General features: G+C 41.4%; 1 protein-coding gene across 11 annotated transcripts in view; it reads left to right on the top strand.

The window, feature by feature from the left end:
* Positions 1-15,727, top strand: part of CFAP61 (cilia and flagella associated protein 61) — a gene marked incomplete at its 3' end in the record, with an annotated part of 282,754 nt that overhangs the window by 228,033 nt on the left and 38,994 nt on the right. For 10 of the 11 annotated variants that reach the window (XM_082745398.1, XM_082745393.1, XM_082745389.1 and 7 more), the window contains one exon: positions 4,791-4,996. In XM_082745398.1, the coding sequence (XP_082601524.1) occupies positions 4,791-4,996 (206 nt within the window). Of the gene's footprint in view, positions 1-4,790; positions 4,997-5,242; positions 5,417-15,727 lie in introns of those variants that run through there. The other variant, XM_082745395.1, reaches the window with a different exon arrangement.

Here is a 15,727-nt window from a genome sequence, read left to right as displayed (position 1 = left end):
ATCTATTGGAGCAGTCACAGCCTCCAACACCATGAAGAGAGGACACAGAGGTCTCTCAATGTCAGGGTCATATTGCAGGTGAGTATGTGGGATTGGGGACGTCATTGTGGTCATCTTTCGAAAATACAGTCTGCTGCCAATGACACGAGGCATTACATAGGATGAAGCCCAGATGTTGTGTTCAGGGGCTGAGCACTTTGGTCATCAGAGATAAATAATTGAACCCAAATATTACATTCAAGAGCTAGAAAATATTGGACTTGGTTTCAGACAGAGCCAGATTCTTCAAGGACACTGTGTGATTTCCTGCATGTGGTGTCATTTATTTATGAACTCCTGGCCCTCTCTCTGAATAAAGTCAGAGAAGGTTTTTAATAAGGACCCCTTAAAAGGGGCCTTTTTTTTTTTTTTTAAGATAATGAGTTTTAATAAGAATGCAACTTAAATAGATTCTTTGGCTGGTGCTATGACAGTATTTGAACAGGACCCCTGACTTTAATTAACCATTTTGCCAGGTGGGCCTCCTCTTTAATTAGTACAGAAGATCTAAACAGATTTTTTTTCCCCATTTTATTCTCCAAGAAAAAAAAATGTAGGATGGTTCCATGGCAATCTCTTAGGGTTGGAATTAATTTGATTAAGTAAAATTGTTGCCAAAATGGTCAGGCAGTTACCTAAATAAAACCAATTGATTGAGAATGGAGCCCATTGAACAATATTTCATAAGAGAAACTGAATTGCTATTCTTCCAGTAAATATAGAGCAGATGAATTTTATCAGACTTTTATAGCACTCACTAATTGGAATCTTTAAGTAAGAAGACACTTTAGTAATTCATGAGCTCTCTGAGAGGTAACCTGACAAAAAGAAGAAAGGGGACCCCTACATAATAAACTAATTTACAGATTCCAGTCCACATGCTTTGTTGGCTTATACACCATGGAATAAAGAAATTTGTCACAACAAATTCTGCCTTGGATACCATCAAATTTAAAATTGTGTGTTCATCATGAGAGCTGGGGACTTGATTTCTTGCATACCAAGTCTGACTACTCCTGTATCTTCCATTTGGCATGAATTCCACAGCCATTTTCCAACCTTTGTCAAAATCATAAAGGAACTCAAAAGGATAATTGTATTCAGGAAAAAAGGAAGGGGGGAAAGTACTACACCAGAACCAGTGACTCTGCCAAAATTTTAAATTCAAGATCCACATTAAAAAAAAAATCCACATTTCCTAATGATTTACTTATATACTTAAAATAAAGGAAGCAACTAGACACATCCCACAGAATTGGAAAGTGTATGAAATCATCATCATTCCCTCAAAATCCCTTATGGGGTGGCAGGGCTGGAGGTTGCCCCAAGCCATCATTTTATGGAGCGATTTTCTGTGATGATAGGCGGGAAGAATTCTGGACTTAACTGTATTTTCCTAGCCTGTCAGTAACTGCACCTAGGAATGACCTAGGAAATTCAGATAAGACTGCCTGGTCCTCTCAGAGTAATTTGTAGTCTGAGAGACCCATCTGTAGGTGACTTGTCTTTAATGTCAATGCAAAATATTTCGATGTGTTCCCCATTCCCAGAACAGCCCCCTGGTTATGCTAACACAGTGCCAGATCTCATTAAAATGGACAAAATTACTTCTGTAGTTGAGATTGGCTCTCGTAGCACAGCATGGTCATTTTTTTTTTCCCCCACTACAATATGGCCATTTTCTGCCCTCTTAAAGCCCTCATAGATTAATGTGTGAAAACACAGAGGCCACCCAAAGATTGTCATTCAATCTTTAAATCAAAAAGTAAGACCAAACAACTCCCAACAGATAGCATGACAACAAATCATTGAAAGCGATGCTGACTGTATCCCCCTTCTGTGGAACAACGTGGCCCAGCTCTGCAAACACATGTCAAGATGCCACCAACTAAGTTACTGTGGCCCTTGTGTTGAGGTGGTTGGCCTTGTCCAAATCAGTCCCTCTAAACAAAGAGTCCTCCTGAGCAGAAGTGAAATGCTTTGCAAAGTCCAAGTCCATCATATGGGTGGATCACAAAGTATGCCCCTTTGATGCCTGGGTTCCTTTCCTTAATCCTTCAGCTTAAAGAAATTTTAAATCCCACAAGACCTTGTAGGATTGTGGACTCTGCCCTCCAGTGAGCCCTGAGGAAACCTGGTACTAAATCTATGGAGTTGTTGTCGGTGACCTTTCTCCTGGAACCCCCAGCTGCCCTACCCCTGAAGCCAGGGAGAAGCCTCTCCTCAGAGACTCACTCGACTTTCCACCTAGGCACCCCTCCTGAGAATAAAGGTGGCCTTCCACCCCTGGGGTGGAAGGGAGTCTAAGCCTAAAGCTGTGAGTGCCAAACTCAGAGGGTCTTTAGTTTTGTATTTAATCTTAGGAACACACATGGCTGGCACATTCTTCACTCTCATAGCTCCAAGTGTATTTAATTCAGAAATAGCCTTTGTTCCAGTAGGCTGCCAGGTAAAGCTGACTCTGTGATGTCACACGTTCTACTTTGGGAGGTGTTTGCTATTTAGTCTGAGAAGTCAAGACGTGAGGAAACACACCTGATGGAATAAAGTCTGTGGGACCATCTAGAACTAGGGAAGTAACTTGCATCAGGAGCAGAGCGTGAGGGGATAATCAGATACAGATAAGGAGAGCTGGCAGTCCACAGCCAGTGGCTCGGGGTCTGGCTTTTTTGAGACTCTTCTGGAGTCCAGACGAGCCCCACCCTTCCACACCCAAATCCTTCCTTCCCAGGGTCCCTCTTTCCCTCTTTCCTTCATTCTCTCCTGCTCCTTCTACTTTGTTTCATTTTTCTTTCTCTCTCTCCCTGTCTGATTCCCTGCCACAGCACAGCCACTGTACTTAAAAATAACTTTTTATCATGTTAGAAATGGTAGTCATTTTTTAAAAAGATTTTATTTGTTTGACAGAGATGACAAATAGGCAGAGAGGCAGGCAGAGAGGAGGAAGCAGGCTCCCCGCTGAGCAGAGAACCCGATGCGGGGCTCAATCCCAGGACCCTGGGATCATGACCTGAGGCGAAGGCAGAGGCTTTAACCCACTGAGCCACCCAGGCGCCCCAAAAATGATAGTCATTTTTTAAAAATAGAAACAACAGATAGTCAAATGAGCAGAAAGAGAAACACTAAGAGTGAGTGACCCTGTCTGTCAACCACAGATTGACCATTTGAACAGTGTGTTAAAGTGTTGACAGTAAAACAATAGAATGATACCATGTATGTTTATAAAAATAGAATGATACTGTATAAGTTATACAACTTTTGATACTATACTTATATAGTATCAAATGTACTGTAAATGTATTTTCCTGATGTGGAATATAGTTTACCAATGATTTTTGTTGGACGTGTTGCATCCCATTGTGTGGATGTCCCATTGTCCTGTTAGCTGATGCCTTCTGCATTGCTATGGAGGTAGATTTCCTGTCTGTATCCAACCATCTCGTGAGTGATGGATGACCGGCACCTACCTTGAGGTGCCACACCCAACCCCTTTCCTAAGCTATATATCTGCTCTCCCCCTGACCCTTAGATACCCAGTTTCACACATCTATGTGGGGTTGGCCCAGGGTTTACCTGACATCCCTCCTGTATATGTCACTGTATGCCCTTTCCATTGGCGGATTCCTCCCCAGGGCTTTGCCACATGATGCCCAAATACCCACCAGTTGTTTCAATTTATTTAAAAATTTGGTTAAACCATGTGTCCTTGTTTAGACAAAATCCCCAGGGATGTCCAGGACTAAGTAAATGTTTGAGATCAGTGTAGTCCAACTCGCCTTGGATTTCTAAAATGCCACATTTAAGTGCAGAGCAAAAGCTTAAATCTATATGCTCTCAGGAAAGCTTTATTGAATGTAACTATGTACTAAGTTCAGAGTCTAGGGGCAAAGTGCAGGTTCATCTGCCACCAACAGAACCCCATGTTTTTCCACCGATGGTTCTCAGTTTGGTTGCCTGAGCTGGTGGGGAGCATGTCTCCAGTTGGTAGGTCCATAGCCATTAGGGGCTGAAATAGAAAAAGGGATCATGACATGGGATTTATCAGGCAGCATGTTCCCTTTTCATGTGGGTTCATGCAGCAGTTTTAGCCAGCTTCTAGGAGACACAAAGCTATGCATCTTCACCTTTGACAACCTATGAACTAAAAAGTAGCCCGCAGCATGTACCTGTGTACTTCCTGCCCATGAACTTGAACCTTCTTCCTGGGAATGGACCTGACCACACAGCTGACCCTCCTCAAACCTAACTGGCAGGGAATCACCTTTCACTTGTTTCTTTTACTTACAGAAACTTCTTTTAAAAAAAACCTGAAATTTTTTCCTATCACCAGAGACTAGGAGGTTTTTCTCAAAATGGGGCTGTGAAAAAATTTTTTAAAATTAACAGTCTTAACACACCTCACAGAAGAGAATAAACCCAGTTCCTTGTATTATCTGTGCAAGGTATTGAATAGCAGAGAACCTGGTTGTAACCTAGCAACTGATTTAGAAACGTGGAACAATGCAATCACAGTTTAAAATATCCCAAGGAACATTTAGTCATTAAGTCCGGTATGTGGTTACAGACACAGGGTTAGCTTCTGTTGAGTTTAGTCAGTATCTATTGCTGTCATTTGCGATGTGTGATAAGATGCAACCTGTGTGTTATATATGAAAAATAAATTGCTATGATAAAGTTCCCAAAGTCCAGAAATGTTTCTAATTTTTTTTTTTTTTTCTGATTTCCCTCACACACATACCCCCCGCCACCAGGGTTTAGAAATAGTAACTGGTAATGCAAAAAATGGGACTTACTTCCGGATACATATCAACAAGTATAAAATGGTGGAAACCATCACGTGCCTTTCGAAAGAGCCTTTCCCTGCCTCCAATTACATCCGCCTCTTTGGCCAGCATGAGCAACTTCTCAACAACCTGTGTAATCGGTACGAGGACAAGCTGATCCCAGATCTCTACAGGTAAGTTGAACATTACACTTTACTAAGAGGAGATGCAAACATTTATAATGTCTTGTGAATGAGGGACATGTTTTGTGATACACCAGAAAGCCAAACGGGAACCCATGGGAGAGGCTAGAAGGGCAGAAATTTTATTCTAAGATAAAAGAGATTATCTGGCCATTAGCACTGAAGAGAGTGAGGGTCACATGGAGAAGTGCATGGACTCTTGATGTGTCCATATGTGGTCCCCATGGCTACACACAGGCCTGGATCCCAGATGCATCCAAGCATAGCCTTCACACCACAGCCAGGTCCAGATGAAATGATAGTCAAGTCCCTTTCAACATGGGGCTGCTGAGAGTGGTCAGAAATTGAAGAGGGAGATTTGGAAGCAGGATATGAGAGCACGTGGTCCTGGTGGGAATTCCACAACCACAGGTAAGTTATTTGTGGCCCCAGCCTTCCTCCCAGCATGTGCTAAAGCAAAGGGGGAGGCCACTTGTATAAGACATTGTTAAGGGGATTCTGCACAGTAGGATGGTTAGACTCTGTGATTTGTGCCTGTCTTTTCAAATGCTAAGACATGTTCTAGTCCCTGGGAGGACTAGAATCTTAAGGTAGAAAGCTATTCTTGGACAGTATGTTGCTTCAAAAGGTTAGAAGAACTTCCTTCTCTGCACAAAGCAAGATAATGACAGAGCCGGTATCAGATACAGATGTAGGACATAAATCGTAGAATTCCAGTGTCCTTGATACCCAAAGCACTGACTGCTAGAATCAGGAGCAATCTCTTTCCTCTTAAAAATATGTTTAAATTGGGACACCTGAGTGGCTCAGTCGGTTAAGCTTCTGCCTTCAGGTTAAGTCTTGATCTCAGGGTCCTGGGATCGAGTCCTGAGTTGGGTTCCATGTTCAGTGGGGAGTCTATTCCCCCACCCTGTTGCCACCCCCCGCCCCCGCTGGGCTCATGCTCTCTCTCTCTCTCTCTCTCTCTTTCAACTAACTAAATAAATAATTTAAAAATATGTTTAAACTGCAGGCTATATCATACAAACAAAAAAGCATATAAAACGTGTGTACACTTTAAGGGATAATAATACTAGAATTCTGTGTCCCTCCCACCCATTTTTTTTTCTTAAGATTTTATTTGTTTGTATTAGAGAGAGAGAGCACAGCATGGGGAGAGGCAGAAAGAGAGAGAAGCAAGCTCCCCACTGATCAGGGTGCCTGACTGGTGCTTGATCCCAGGACTCTGACTGAGATCATGACCTGAGCCAAAGACAGAATTTTAACTGGCTGAGCCACCCAGGTGCCCTAGCATGCCCACCTTTCTTAAGAAATAATTTCTGGGGAAACCTGGGTGACTCAGTTGGTTAAGCAGCTGCCTTCGGCTCAGGTCGTGATCCCAGGGTCCTGGGATCAAGTCCCACATCGGGCTCCTTGCTCGGCGGGGAGCCTGCTTCTCCCTCTGCCTGCCTCTCTGTCTGCCTGTGCTCGCTCGCTCTCTCTCCCTCTGTCTCTGACAAATAAATACATAAAATCTAAAATAATAATAATAATAATAATTTCTGGGAGCACCTGGGTAGCACAGGTGGTTAAGCACCCAACTCCAAATTTCTGCTCAGGCCATGATCTCAGGGTTGAGAGATTGAGCATATGTTGGGCTCTATGCTCAGCAGGAAGTCTGCTTGAGATTCTCTCTCCCTCTGTCCCTCCCACCTGTGCTCACACCCACTTTCTCTCTAAAGTTAAAAAAAAAAAAAAAAAGAAAGAAAGAAAGAAAAAGAGGATTTCTTACTTGAGAATGTTACAAGTCTTCTCTCATCAAATTGCTCTGTGTCTGTGGAGGTCACGAGGATTGGTTAATCACTCCCTGCCTTTCCAGTAAGGCAGGGATCAGCAAACTTTCTCTATAAAGGGCCAAATAGTAAATATTTTAAGCTCTGAGGGCCATATAACTTCATTAAAAGTGTTCAGTTCTTCTGTTGTACTGTAAACGTGACCAGATAACACACAAGCAAATGGACATGTCTGTGTCACAAGCAAATGGACATGTCTGTGTCCCAGTAAAACTTCATACCAAAGCAAGCTCCAGGCCAACCCTTGTTCTAGAAGTATACCACATAATTCCTAAATAGTAAATTAGTTTTGCTTGTTTTTGAGTCAATTCCATGGCAGAGTAGAAAAAGTCAACCCCCCCCCCACACCATTTGTTTAGACTGCTGTAAATATTCCCTCATACTACTGTCTCCGCTCCTCTGTCTGTTTGATTGATGTTTAACTTGTTCCCATCACAAACAATGCTGTGGACACTTGGGGCACACCTCACATGTGATAACTTCTCTTGGGTTTATTAGGTGGTGCTGAAATTTTCCCCAACTAGTCGTGTCTCTGTAAACTACCTCCCACAGTACCAGAGAATGCCTCCACAGCCTGGTCAACCTGTGGCACTATGGGGACTGGGCAGTATAGTCATTCTGGTTATGTGAAAAAGTATCTTCCTGTGGTTTTAATTTCCCTGCCCTGACTAGTAACACATCTCAGTGTCTTTTCATTTGCTCACGGGCCATTTGTGATAGTTTCTGGGAAACACCAGTGAATGACTCATTCACAGGAGTCATTTATGCACTCTGGATATACGTGTTAGTTGTATATTTTTAACATTTTGAGCCTTGTCTTTTCACTTTACGGTGTCAGTTAACAGAATTAAAATGAAATTCTTAATTTTAATGTAATCTGTTCATCTTCTTCAGGGTGTTTTGGGTATTCTTGTCCCTTCCCTCTTCCAATAGTTTTTATAGTACACTTGTGAAGCCCCTTGAAAAGCCCCATTGGGTTTGATAAGAAATGCATTGAACCTTAGATGAGTAGGAATGGACATTTTTGATATTTGACATCTTTGATATTAAGCCCATATGTTATGATATAACATAGTATGGGTCTTGATTTATTTAGGTGTCTTTAGTATCTTTCAATAAAGATTTAAAATGTTTTCCATTTCTCCATGATGCCTTGCAAAATTTTTGTTTGATATAATCCAAAGTGGTTTTAAATTTTTATTGCTGTTGTAAATAAGCATTTGCTTATTGATGGCTGCTATATAGTACATAGAAATGCACTTTTTGTATGTTTTCACATTCTACAAATTTGCTAAACTCTCTCATTTATTCATATCATTTCCTTTATATTGTTTTAGATTTTCCACACAGAAAAATTGTATCATCTGCAAATAATAACAATTTGTTTCCTCTTTTCCAATCTTTGTAGCTTTTGTTTCTTTTTCCTATTTGCTACAGTGGCTAAGCTTTGCCATAAAAGGTAGGATAGAAGTAGTGAGAGACGGCATCCTTGCCTCACTCTTTTCTTTTTTTTTTAAGATTTTATTTATTTGTCAGACAGAGATCACAAGTAGGCAGAGAGGCAGGCAGAGAGAGAGGAGGAAGCAGGCTCCCTGCTGAGCAGAGAGCCCCATGCAGGGCTTAATCCCGGGACCCTGGGATCATCACCTGAGCTGAAGGCAGAGGCTTAACCCACTGAGCCACCCAGGAGCCCCCCCTCGCCTCACTCAATCTTAGAGGGAATATATGTGTTCAGTATGAACTGTACGACATTTGCCGTATATTTTTGTGGATATCCTTTATCAAAATAAGAAAGTTTCCAAGCAAACCCCTCCACGGGCAGCCAGAGCCAGCACTCATGAGGCCTCGACTGCTCGAGCATCTGCCCCCATGGCTGCCACCATTTCCGCTGGCCCTGCCAGTGCTTGCTCTGTCCCGGCCCTTAATTTTTATATTTTAAAAATAAAATATTTTTATTATTAAATTATTTTTATTTTTATTAGCATTTTTATCACACATGGATTTTTATTGTTTTCCACAAAGAGTACTTAATTTTTGAAATCTTTCATAGATGAGGATCTTTTCCTATATGCCTCCAATCATAAACTATATTTAGGTATAATATCAAATTTGGTGAAGTACCAAATTTCTTAATCAAAAGATTTCCCTCCTCAAAACTTTATAGACTTGACTCCAATATTTTTTTTAAATAAGGAAAAATACAAGTCTTTGTAAAAATTAATGCATTTGTTCCTTAGCTTATACATAAGATTTTATTGTTGCTTTAACCTCCCCCAAAATTTTGAATTAGAGGGGAATCAGTCAGTAGTTCAAGAAAATTTTTACTCGAAGGGGAGCCTATGTCAAAAGTCTTCTCTGAAAAAAAAATGTTTTCACATTTGACCAAATCCAAAAGCCCTTGTTGGTTTGTTTTTCCCTGAGAGGAAGGACAGGAAGGTGGTGCTGACACAGACAGACTCTGCAAGCTTGGGACCACTGGCTGGGGCGCAGCTGTTGACTGATGATAGTAATAATTTTAAAAGTTAATTTGATTTTCTAAGAGTGAATATTTGGGATGGCAAAATGAGACAACACTAGGACAGGCCATATCCGGTTATGCCAACCGCCATCTGTAAGAAAGAGGCAAGGAGGGTGGCAAGACAATGGCTGATCAGCAGAGGTCACTGCTCATGGTCAAGTGACGGACTGAGGCCATTGGCCTTGTCAGTCCCTCCCACACGTGCATTAGCGTGTACATGCAGCTGCAGCCACATTCTTCTCAAGTGCCATGAAATGCTGCCAGGCCCCGATGCTAATTCTTGGCCCACCACCGCCTGCCCTGTCTGTTGTCAGACAGCCTGGCAAGGCTTTCTGCAAGCAGGAAGGGCAAATGGCTTCGCTTACTTTGGCTGCAGTGTGATTACCAATGATTGCCCTGACCTCGGCAGCTTCGGCAGTATGCTTGTTAGAATCCAGGCCATGTCGGTCCACCATGCCTAGGGCCGCTATCCTCCATGCTGGGGGTGAGGGGTATGTGTGTGTGGAGGGGGGATGGTGGCTGACCGTCAACCAGCCACTCTGTCTTCTGCAAGACGGACGAGATGTCAAAACGAGGCTCCTCCTCGGGTTCAAAGAACCTCTCTGGAGCCTTTCCCTTCATTTCCCCCAACCCATTCTCACCCCATCAAGGGCCGGGACAGAGCAGGCACTGGCAGGGCCAGCGGGAACAGTGGCAGCCATGGGGGCAGATGCTCGAGCAGTCGAGGCCTCATGAGTGCTGGCTCTGGCTGCCTGTGGAGGGGCTTGCTTGGAGCCATGTGGAATCCCATGGTGCTGGTGGCGGCTGAGCAGTCAGCCACCGTGATGCACGGCTGGACAGCTGCCACAGGACGGCAGCACAGCTGAGGGTCTGGGGCCCAGGCTGGCTTGGATCTTATTCTTTGTTTTCACCTTGCAGTGCCAGGACAGATCGTTAACAATGAAGAGCACAGATCCATCCCTGTGTGTGTGCGTGAGTGTGCGAGTGTGTATGAGACAGAGAAATAAATTCATCAACTGATTGGCTTACCACTTTGGGGAAAGAAGGGAGGCCATTTTTATCGTTTGTTCCTTTACGAATCAGTCTGCATTTAAAGTCACGTAACAAATCTGTAACTAGAATGTACTCTTCCCCCGAGGAGCGCTTGTGTCCCGCAGCGTGTCCCGGGCAAGTAGACCACACCTACTGCAAACCTTGCAAACCCCTGGTGCTGAGTCCCATGACAGCATTTAGAATGAGCAGCCCCTCCCACCCTGCAGATACTGTTCCTCCTTTGGGACACGGGGTGGAGGGAACAGGGCAGTAGGAGCTTTGTTGAGGCTGCTGAGAAGTCACAAAATGGGAACCTGGGCTGGAGGGGGACAAGGCATAGCGAGGCTGAGGCTGCTTCCCCAGAGTCCGTTGCAGGCTTTAACAAGGCATGTCCTGTGCCTGCTCTCCTTGCTTCGCACTACTCCATCTTCCTTTCCTCCACGTATGGATGGCTCTGCAAAAACAAGGTCTTGCCTACTGAATCCCTCCCCACTAATATTAATTAACAGTCTGGAGCATCCTTTTTCCTGGCGGCGTAAATAGGTCTTGCCCTAGCTTCTTTGTGTGAGCCCATCAGATGCTCGTAAACCTTGATTAAATCACCTCTTTTCACATCTTAACATGCTCTGCTCTCAAAGACTGCCCTCACACGGCCCTCTCCTCCTGCGAGCCCCGCCGCCCTCCACACTTCCCCAAACACTCGAATGGCCTATTTTTAGTGGGTAAGTGCTGCTGTGCACAATATTCTAAATGGGCTTTGAGGAAGCCCTGTAAAAGGCTGCCATTACCTTTTGAACTCTGAAGCTCCAGAAGTTACTCCCTTAGGAAAGCTGCCTTGTGCAGCCGCTGTCTTTGGAACTGTTAAGCGGGACGCTGCCAACGCACATTGTCTCCTAATTCACTTATTAGACTCCAATTGGAGTCATTTAATCATGACTTAAATGCTTTTCTGTTCCTCTGTAGTCAGTGGCCTTGTGTTGTGTCCAGTAGAAAAATCACACACTAAATTCTAGGTGTCCATTTTTCCAGAATTCTCAAAATTTCTTGAAATATGACTGCCCACTCCAGCTTGTCAATTTTTTTCCCTATGTACCTAAAAATTGCTGGGTAATTATTCGCCCAGAATGCAGACTTCTCTGTTGGCCACTTACCGAATCACTCTTTCGCCTTTCTTGTTTCCTGCTTGTCTGTTTCATTTCACCTGCCACCAGTTACGTTTGATAACCTTATAAATAGGAATCCTTTTTCAGATGATTTGCTGAAATCAAAGTCCCTTCTTTTCTCAATTTGCTTCCTGGTCACTTAATTACAATCTTTTTCTCCACCCTGTGAAAGGTGATTTTGAATGGGCATGCTCACATGCTGCATCCCGGGCTCCTCACTGGTCATTCCCAGTCCCCCTTCCTTTAACGGGCAGCTTCCTACCCAATGCTGTTTCTCATACAATCACATAGCCTTGAAGCTGAACCCGTATCCTTGAACATCCCCTGGTACTGAGATGGTGAATCTTAGATCTGGAAGTATAGATCAGTGTGGGGACCGAATTCTGTGTGACACTATGTTCATTTTTATTTGTAATATTTCTCTAATTAAAAGAATTTGGGGGTTTTTTTCCTAGTATATGTCACCTCCCTCCTTCCTACTGTGACATTTGTGTAGAATTAGCCTTTCCTAGGATGAAAAGCAAGATTGGTTTGAACCATCCTAAAATTATAGCCAGTACAAGTCCCTTCAGATATTATAATTATAATGTGAAAGAAAAATAAACATATCCATTCACATAGTCAGCAATGAACACCATAGAGCTTTGCATAAAGTATGGAGTTTTTTAATCAAATTATAAATGACATACAATATCCTCTTAGTTTCAGGTGTATATCATAGTGATTCAATATTTTTATGCATTATGAAATCATCCCCACAATATGTTTAGTTAGCATCTGTCACCATACGATGTTTTTAATAATATTATGAAACTATATTCTCTCTTTATTCATTCATCTATAGATGGTTTCTTGGATTGCTTCTGTATCTTGGCTATCGTAAATAATGCTTCAATAAACATAGGGGTGTGTATATCTTTTCAAATTAGTGTTTTCATTTCCTTTGGGTAAACGCCCAATAGTGTAATTGGTGGCTCACATGATAATTCTATTTTTAATTTCTTGAGGAACTCCATACTGTTTTCCACAGGGGCTGTACTGGTTTGCATTCCCACCAACAGTGCACGAGAGTTCCTTTTTTTCCACATTTTTACCAACACTTATTTCTTGACTTTTTGATTGTAGCCACTTTGACAGGTGTGAAGGGATGTCTCATTGTGGTTTTGATCTGATTACCCTGAAAATGGGTGATGTTAAGCATCTTTTCATGTGTCTATTGGCCATCTGGATGAATTTGTAAAAATGTCTGTTCATGTCCTCTGTCCATTTTTAATTGGATTATTTTTGGTGTTGAGTTGTATATGTTCTTTAAATATATTTTGCATACAAATCCCTTATTAGATAGATCATGTGCGTATATCTCCCCATTCGGTAGGTTGCCTTCTTATCTTGTTGATGGTTCGTTCACTGTGCAAAAGCTTTTTATTTTGCTGTAGTCCCAGTGGTTTAATTTTGCTTTTGTTTACTTTGGGAAAAGAGGCACAACTAGAGAAATGTTTCTATGGCTGATGTCAAATAGATTATTGCTTATGCTTTCTTCTAGGAAGTTTATGTTTTCAGGTCTCACATTTAGGTCTCTAACCCATTCTGAGTTTATTTTTGTGTGCACAGTGTAAGACAGTGGTCCAGTTTCATTCTTTTTCATGTAGCTGTTCAGTTTTCCCAACACTAATTTGTTGAAGAGACTGTCTTTTTCCCATTGGATGGTCTTTCCTTCTTTGTTGTATATTAACTGATCATAAAAGGGTGGATTTATTTCTGGGCTGTCTGTTCTGTTCTATTGGTCTATGTGTCTATTTCTGTGCCAGTACCAGGCTGGTTTTGTTTACTACTGCTTTGCATTATATCTTGAAATCTGGGATTGTGGTACCTTCCATTTTGTTCCTCTTTTTCAAGATTGTTTTGACTATTTGGGGTCTTTTGTGGTGCCATACAAATTTTAGGATAATTCTAGTTCTGTGAAAAATATTAGTGTTTTGATAAGGATTGCACTGAATCTGTAGATGGCTTTCGGTGATATGGGCGTCTTAACAATTCACGAGCATAGAATATCTTTCCATTTGTTTGTGTCATCTTCAATTTCTTTCACCAGTGTTTTATAATTTTCAAAACAGAAGTCTTATGCCTCCTTGGTTAAGTTTATTCCTAGGTATTTTATTATTTTGGGTGCAATTGTAAATAGATTGTTTTCTTAATTTCTCTCTGCTACTTCATTATTGGTGTATAGAAATACAACAGGTACAGTTTAATATATATGGTATATTATAATAATACAACAGATGTGTATTAATTTTGTATCCTGTGGCTTTACTGAATTCATTTATCAGTTCTAATAGTGCTTTTTTTTTTTTTTTTTTTTTGGTGAGGTGTCTAAGATTTTCTCCAGATAGTATCATGTCATCTGTAAACAGTGAAAGTTTTACTTCTTCCTTATCAATTTAGATGCCTTTTATTCCTTTTTCTTGTCTGATTGTTGTGGCTAGGACTTCCAGTACTATATTGAATAGAAGTGATGGGAGTGGACAGCCTTGTCTTATTCGTGACGTTAGGGGAAAAGTTCTTAGTTTTTTACAGGAAGGTATAAATTCTTATTTCATGTGCCTTGGTCTTATTGATGTTGGTCAGAATCTTTCCCTTGAAGATAGTGCCTGTGAATGAATGGAAGAGAAATGAGTACCCATCTCGCAGCCAAGGTATTTTTTTTAATGTGAAGGGCTTTTATTAATAAGAATTTAAAGCCAGCTGGCTCAGTACCCATTAACATAAATCTAACATGGGAGATGAGGGGTGGGAACTCACATTTATTTATTTATTTTCATTTTTTAGCAGCTTTATTACAATACAATCACAGATCATAAAAATCACTCATTTTAAGTATACAGTTCAGTAGTTTTAGTAAATTTGTACAATTGTTCAATCAATAATACAGTCCAGTTTTTATCTTCATCACCCTAGAAGGTTCCTTCATGGCTGTTGCCGTCATCCCCATTCCTGCTCCTATCCAAGGCAACCGCTGATCTGCTTTCTCTAGAAACATTATATAAATGGAGTCATACCTTGTGTATGGCCTCTTGCACCCAGCATACTGTCTTTGAGGTTCACCCGTGCTGTGGCATTATCTTTCATCTTTTCCTTTTTATTACTGAGTAGTATTCCATTGCATGAACATGTAGATTTTACTTCTCGTTTGCCAGTGGATGGGACATTTGGATTGTTTCCAGTTTTTAACTATGATGAATAATGCTGTTTAAAAATTCATTTTCAAATCTTTGTATGGTAAGTACTGGGAAGTGTGTAAGCCTGATGATTCACAGACCTGTACCCCTGGGGCAAATAATACATTATATGTTAATAAAAATAATAATAAAAGAATTTGGTGTGGGAGAAAGTAAAAAGCTACCTCAAACAAGCTAAAATGAAGGTTTAAAAAGTGCATGCATGGATTTTACTTAGCCTAGCTAGCTACTATTGCACTTTAGAATCAGGTGTTTGTCATATTTCAGCCCATGTGTGGGGGAAAAAAGAATATTAGGGGTTTAAAAACGTATTTCTAGGGGAAACTTGTTGTGCGTCCTGAGGACAGGCTCAGGATGAGAAAGCAGGATGATACTGAGGGACAGATTTTTAATAATCCCTTTACTTCCATTGTTACCCTCACCTCCCTCTGCTTCCTCATCTCCTGGAGAATCCTATAACAATAAAACTGGGAATCATTGTATACCCACAAGAATGGCTAACAAAAACAAAAACAAAAAACTGACAACAACCAAGTGATGGTGAAGACGTGAAGAAACTGGAACCCCCATCTTCCTAGCAGAGATGTAAAGTGGCACATCTGTTTTTTGGAGAACTGCCAGTATCTCACATTATGACCCAGTTTCTTACCATAGGACTCAGTAAGTCCACTCCTAGTTAGCAACCCAAGAGTAAGGAACTCACTTTGATTAATGGATCACTCTTCACCAGATCTCTCTACCCACTTTATCCAATGTGAACTCCCATAGTCCTTGTATCACCCCTTCCAAGTGGGGCATTATTACCTCATAAAACAGAGTAATCTGATAGTTTTCATACTATAAAAGAAAACCAGTGTTTTCACTATCTGAAAGGAAATGTGTATGTTTAAATTACATATTAATACCTGAGGAGACAATTACATATTAATATCTGAGGAGAC

Source organism: Mustela nivalis, assembly GCF_964662115.1.
Source record: "Mustela nivalis genome assembly, chromosome: 8".
Lineage (NCBI taxonomy): Eukaryota > Metazoa > Chordata > Mammalia > Carnivora > Mustelidae > Mustela > Mustela nivalis.
This window is presented reverse-complemented; position numbering and strand designations above follow the sequence as displayed.